Genomic DNA, 6000 nt, shown 5'->3' with positions numbered 1-6000 from the left:
GGGGGGGGGGGGCAGGAAAAAAGCATTTTTTTTTCTCTCACTTCATGCTCACAGATCTAATATTGTAAATAGGGGATGCCCAAGGAGGCATCCTCAGGAATGGGGGAGGTGGGGGCTGCCGTCACCCCCAGGGAGCCCCCCCAGAATGGCCAGGGTAGGGTGGGTAGTTACCGACAGCAAACTCCCGTTAGCGAATTTCCGCTCCTGCGCTTCCCGCGGGTACGGGTGACCCCAGGGAACGCGCCGCCGTCGCCCTTAAAATCCCAGTGCCGGCTCCAGAAGGTCGTTTGCTTACTCGCTTGCCATTCTGCAATTTTTATTCTCCTTCTAGGGGGTTCGAGGTCATTCGGTTGGTTGGTTTTTTTCCTAAGAGTGTTTGGTTTTTTTTTTTTTTTTTTTTTAACCCCTTTTTGCTTGGAAGCGTTTGCTGGCCGTGTGGGGCAGCGGCAGCAGGACCATTCCTGCTTCTGTGGTGATGGGTCCCGACTTTGGAGGGGGAGTGCTGGTCCTCGCAGGACCCCTCCCCAGCCCCACGCTTCCTTTGCCCTTGACACAGGTGCGTAAGACAAAAAAAAAAAAAAACCAAGAAAAAAAAGAAAGAAAAGGGAAAAAAAAAAGGCAAAAAAAGGCAACAACAACCCAGTAATTTTTTTTTTTTTTTTTTAAGATGCTCAGCATTTAAATATTATCTCCGCCCTTCTGGCAAATGTTTTTCCTTCATCTGTACCTGCTTCTCTGGGAGAGTTTTATTTCTCTGTTTGTTTCTGTATGAATTTTAGACACTGAGCTGAAAAGCCCTCCTGTCCAAAGGTACTGTATGTTTGAGCCTAAGCAATGTGAACTGTACAGACCAGCGGTGGGAAGTGGGAGCCAGCGACTGCACCTGGGGGGGCCGGGGCTTGGGATGGCATTCCCGGCTGCTCCGGGGAGCAGGAAGTGCTGCGTCGTGGGTTGGGGAAAAAAAATGAACTGTCTGCTGTGAATTCTTGGTTGGAAATGTGGAGAGGGGTTTCCATTAGATAATGTTTACATACCTCACCTGACGAACCTTTGAAAGTGTATATATAAAAAAAAAAAAAAAGAAAAAAAAAGAAAATAAAATTATATTAAGTTGCTTTAAATCAATATGTATAGCTATAAGAGCTGGGTCATTTGAACTTTGACTATGTATCGACTCTCTAAATGTTGACATTTTGTGAACTCTGTGCTCCTGTCTTTTATTTCACCCTAGCCTATGGAAGAAGTTGTGTTCTTGTTCCAGGTAAAAGGTCCCTGACTCAGATCTGAACTCCTCAAGGATTCCCACCACCTTGTTTTCTTTTCTTCCTCCACTGTCGATATTCACCCTAGGAGCTTTCTAAAGGTCCGTATTTTATTGCAGCTTATTAAACGTTTCTTTGATATCAACGATCATTTGGTGTGATAACTGGGGAAGGGCGAGGGTGAGTGAGTGCATGGAGGGGGGGGGGCTGGCACCCTCTGGATGGGACCCACACCCCTCTGGAGGGGGGGTACAATATAATTGCCCGGCTGAGATTGGAGTGTTCCCACACTGGTGGTGTGACTTTCTGTGACAGATTTGTGATTGTGGCACAAAAAGTGCAACCCCTCGGTGCTCCCCGGGGACTGCTGCCCCCTCTCCCCTTCCCCAAGACTCACAGGTGCCCAATTCCGCCCGCAGCCGCTCCATCCCCGCAGCGGGCACCGGGCCCTTCCCCAGGCTCAGCCCAGGCAGCGATGGTTCCTCCTGCAAGGCTCCTTTTGTGGGGATAACTCCCTGGAGAGGAGCCCCCAGCCCAGGGCCGTGTGTCCCAGCGCCACATGGGCAATGCTCTGCCCGGAGGAGGTGGCCAGGGCTGCTCCAGGAGCAGCAAATCATCACCCGTTGGCAGCACCAACGCTCCCCAGCCCGCGCCACCTCCTCACACTCCCAGCAGCTCCCGAGCACCGGCTGCCCCCCAGCTTCTCACCTCCAGGAAAGAAGAGGCCAAGCCTCTGAATGAATAAATGTCATGTTCACATGGAAGACAACATAGACAATACCAAACATCTCCTAAAACAATACAGCCTCTGCCAGCGGAAGGATGCCCAGCGCCTCCCTCGCCAGCCTAGTACAAACCAGCGTCTTCAACAGTGACACACACAAACCCCACGGGCCAAACAAAGCCACCGTCATTTTCCTGCCCAGTAGCATCTGTAAACAAAAAGAAAACATCATTTGTTGACCCCGAACATATAAAAATACTATAACAAAATGAAATACAAATATATATTAGAATCTGTAAGTATTCTGTATAAAGAGATACTTTAGCGGTTAGCTTACAGCGAGAACAGAAACACAACACAACCGAGCCCCGGCCAGGCCACGGGCAAAACCAGACGCGTCCCGGCTCCTCTGTGTGGCAGAGGGGGCTCCGGCAGAGAGGGCATTTGTGGCAGAAACATATCCCCGTGGTGGTGGGAATGTCCTGGATGCTGGTGGTGAGCAGGGATGATGATGGCACCCACAGAGCCAGATGCACCCGGTGGAGATGCCCCAGCGGGGCAGACCTGAAGCCGTGCCGTGGAGAGTTTGTCCACCCAGAGTGACGTGGTGACACACTGTCCAGCTGCGTGCAGTGTCCCAGGTCAGGCCCCCACCATCCTTGGCCTCCATGGGTGTAGAAGCGATGCTGCTGCGGTGGTCGGGTGCCCGCGGTACCCCGGCACGGGCTCCCCATGCTGTGCTGCCCCTGCTCCCACACCAGCCCAGCGTGGCCCCTGGCACTGCAGCCTTTGGGGAGGTGCTGCCCAGGAGCTGGCACCTGAGTCCAGGAGCTGGTGGGACCTGTCCCAGCAGCAGTGTCAGCTCAAGGCTTGAGGGCTCGGGCATCTTCAGCCTCTTCAGCCAGCGCTGGCACACGGAAGGCTGAAGCCCCGATGATGGGCATGGCAAACCCACACCCTGTCCGTCCGTCCTGGCAACCTCCTGCCCCCGCTTGATGGGACAGAGGGACATGGGGCACCCCTGCCCAGCTGCAGACCCCCCCCAGGACTAAGCCTGGAGGAAAGGGGGTCTTGTGCTGCCCCACACGGCTCCCACCTCCGAGCAGAGCCGCCTGGCTGGGCTGGGGGGATTTGGGGTTGACATTAAGGACACAGTGCTGGGCCCCACGGCACAGGGCAGGGACCCCCACAGACATCTGCACCCCACTGCCTGTGACCTGCTCAGCGTGCCTGGGACCACCCTGGTCCTGCTCTACCCAGCACAGCCCCGAGGCCACTAGACTGGGCTGGAGCTGTGCCCCAAAGCCCAGCCCATGGTGGGTCAGGCTGTGCCCATAGAGCTGGTGACATGTTTGGGGCGCTCCGGGGTGCAGCACCCTGGGCACGGCACTGGGGAGCTCCTCGCTGCAGCTGCCATTGGGGCGATGGCAGGTCCTCAGCAGGGAGGTCAGGGCTGCCAGAAGAGGGGACAGGGAGCCGGCCAGTGGGCTTACTGGGACCGCAGGATGCCGGCCGTACCGCACAGCCCTGGCTTCCCACAGCCCACGAGGCTCTGCCACATCAGGCTCCTCTGCCCCAGCAGCAGGTGACAGAAAAGCCCCCGGCTCACCTGGCTGGACATGAGGGACAGGGCTGCTGGGGAGGGGACACGCAGGGGGACACAGGCGCTGGCCTCGGGGGCTGCAGGGCTGCGCCGGGGGAAGGCAGAGGTGCCATGGGGAGCAGCTGAGCAGAGCGCCCGCCCCGTATCCACACATCTGTGTAGCTGCAGTTCTTAAAAAATCCTCTATCTACACATTTGCTTTGTTTGTGGGGTGGTTTGTTTTTTTTTTAAGTTTTCTTTTCTTTTTTTTTTTTTCTTTATCTTTCCCAACCCTCTAGATGCAACAGCTCTACCCTCCGCCGGGCTCCTCCGATGCGGCTGCGGTTCGGGCACACCCAGACAGTGGGACAGCGGCCGCAGGGCAAAGCGAGGTCCTTGGCTGTGGCGGGGGGCTGGGGGGGTCTCCCCACTGGCCCCCCTGGGCTCTCCGGGGCTGGTGGCCGCTCACAGGCACTGGCTGCAGCCGCACTTGGTGGGCTTCTCCACCTCCTCCACGAAGGTCGCGCCATTGCTGCACTCGAAGGCGTATTTCCTGCGCCGCAGCCGCAGCCCGGTGCAGCAGCCAGCGCTGGGACCCCCGCAGGACCCCCGGCATTCCACCCAGGCCACCGGCCGCGTCGTCTGGCAGATGGCGTAGCCCCGCTGCACCTGGTGGTAGTCCCGCACCGGCTCCCCGCGGCACTCTGGCTCTGTGGGACAGCGATGCTCAGCACGGTGGTCCAGCCTGGGGCTGCCCACCCACCGCCCCAGCACCTACCTTGGTCACAGAGGGCTCCGGCGTAGCCACTGTGGCACTCACAGACAGGCTGGCCGCTCGGGGTGAGGCGGCAGTGGCCGTGGACACAGGGCCGGCGGTGGCAGGGGTCGGGCGGCTCGGTGGGCTGGTTGCAGAGGGCACCCTGGTAGCCCTGGTGGCACTGGCAGCTGTAGGAGAGGGCGTCGAGGGGCAGGCACAGCCCGTGCACGCACCTGCGGGCACCCGGCACCGTCAGGCACCCGCTGGCACGGCATGGCACGGTGGCATGCATGGCCCACCAGCACCAAGTATGGCACCAACACCAGCACGATGCTGCCATGGCACTGGTGTGGCACTGCCATCATGGCACGGCACGGCCACAGCACTGGTGTGACTCTGACACGGCACCGTACAGCCCTGGCATGACTTGGTGGCACGGCACCACCGGCACGGCACCACCGGCACAGCACAGCACCACCAGAGAATGGCAGCACCACAGCACCCACCACCAGCAGCACCCAGCCCCATGGAGGGTGAGGGACCCCCCAAAGGGAGGGGTGGGAAGGGCTGGGAGTGAGGGGGCACAGCCAATGGAGAGGGCAGGGATGAGAGGGGTGGCCAGTGAGGGGCTGCCAATGACTGGGGCACCCAATGAGGAAGGGTCAGTCTATGAGCCAATGGGGTGGAGCAGTTGTGGGGGACAGCCAATTAGGTGGGACAGCCAATGAGGAAAGAAGGGGCAGCTAATGAGCCAATGGGGTGGGGCAGTTGTGGTGCAGCAGCCAATGAAATGGGGCAGTCAATGAGGGAGGGGCAGCCAATGAGCCAATGGAGTAGGAAAGTTGTGGTGGGGCAGCCAACGGTGGGGCAGTTGTGGTGCAGCAGCCAATGAGGTGGGTGGTCAATGAGGGAAGGGCAGCCAATGAGCCAATGGAGTAGGACAGTTGTGGTGGGACAACCAATGAGGAAAGGGGTGGTCAATGAGCCAATGGAGTAGGACAGTTGCGATGGGGCAGCCAATGAGAAAAGGGGTGGCCAATAAGACAATGGAGTAGGACAGTTGTGGTGGGGCAGCCAATGAGGAAAGTGAAGTCAATGAGCCAATGGAGCAGAGCAGCTGTGGTGGCACAGACAATGAGGTGGGGCAGCCAAAGACCCAATAAGGCAGGCGAGTCACTGTGGGGCAGGCAATGGGTCAGGACCGTTGCTGTGGGGCAGCCAACGGGGCAGCGCTGTTGCTTCAGGACAGCCAATGGGGCAGATGGGTCATTGTGGGGCAGGCAGAGGGGGCACGGCCATTGCTGTGGGGCAGCCTATGGGGAGGGGGGCACTCACTTGTGCCCCTGGCAGGGGCCGCCACGGGGTTGGTCGCAGTGGGGCCCGTCCCAGCCAGGCTCGCAGTGGCAGACGGGGCCCTGTGCACCGGCGGGCTGGCAGATGCCGTGCAGGCAGTAGAGCTTGCGGCAGGGCTCACAGCCCGGCACCACCCCCGGCGTCATCCGCGTCTTGGTGAAGTCCTGCAGCTCGTTGTTGATGTAGAGGTTGCGGATGCAGCCGTGGAAGCTGGTGCCGTTGAGGAGCTGCCAGAGGCGGAAGGCAGCCGAGTTGACGTCCACAGGCATCCCTGGGGAGAGCAGGACCATCAGTGTGCCTGGATGCCTCCTGAGAACCCTGT

At 59.0% G+C, this 6000-nt stretch overlaps 2 protein-coding genes across 2 annotated transcripts in view; both read right to left on the bottom strand.

Moving 5' to 3' along the window:
* Positions 1–1994: 1994 nt before the first annotated feature.
* LOC106898536 lies at positions 1995–3026 on the bottom strand. Its single transcript, XM_014959841.1, has 2 exons — positions 2324–3026; positions 1995–2194 (listed from the first exon to the last, which is right to left on the bottom strand). Exons 1-2 carry the CDS (start codon positions 2996–2998, stop codon positions 2054–2056), a joined length of 816 nt encoding a protein of 271 aa, XP_014815327.1. The 5' UTR covers positions 2999–3026; the 3' UTR covers positions 1995–2053.
* SLIT1 (slit guidance ligand 1) overlaps positions 1997–6000 on the bottom strand; it is a 78685-nt gene continuing 74681 nt past the window's right edge. Inside the window, exons 34-36 of the mRNA XM_014959851.1 lie at positions 5661–5949; positions 4347–4558; positions 1997–4278 (exon numbers count right to left, since the gene is read on the bottom strand). Of these exons, the coding sequence (XP_014815337.1) occupies positions 4034–4278; positions 4347–4558; positions 5661–5949 (746 nt within the window). The 3' untranslated portion in view covers positions 1997–4033. The remainder of the gene's footprint in view (positions 4279–4346; positions 4559–5660; positions 5950–6000) is intronic.

Source organism: Calidris pugnax, unplaced genomic scaffold, assembly GCF_001431845.1.
Source record: "Calidris pugnax isolate Ruff unplaced genomic scaffold, ASM143184v1 scaffold4, whole genome shotgun sequence".
Lineage (NCBI taxonomy): Eukaryota > Metazoa > Chordata > Aves > Charadriiformes > Scolopacidae > Calidris > Calidris pugnax.
Note: the sequence above shows the minus strand (reverse complement) of the source record. Positions and strands in the feature narration are given on the sequence as shown.

Coding starts and splice junctions, on each gene's coding strand:
- LOC106898536 (XM_014959841.1), bottom strand. CDS start 2,998: ATGTCCCTCTGTCCCATCAAGCGGGGGCAGGAGGTTGCCAGGACGGAC. Junction 2,195..2,323: donor GTTGTGTTTCTGTTCTCGCT/GTAAGCTAACCG, acceptor TTTTGTTTACAG/ATGCTACTGGGCAGGAAAAT.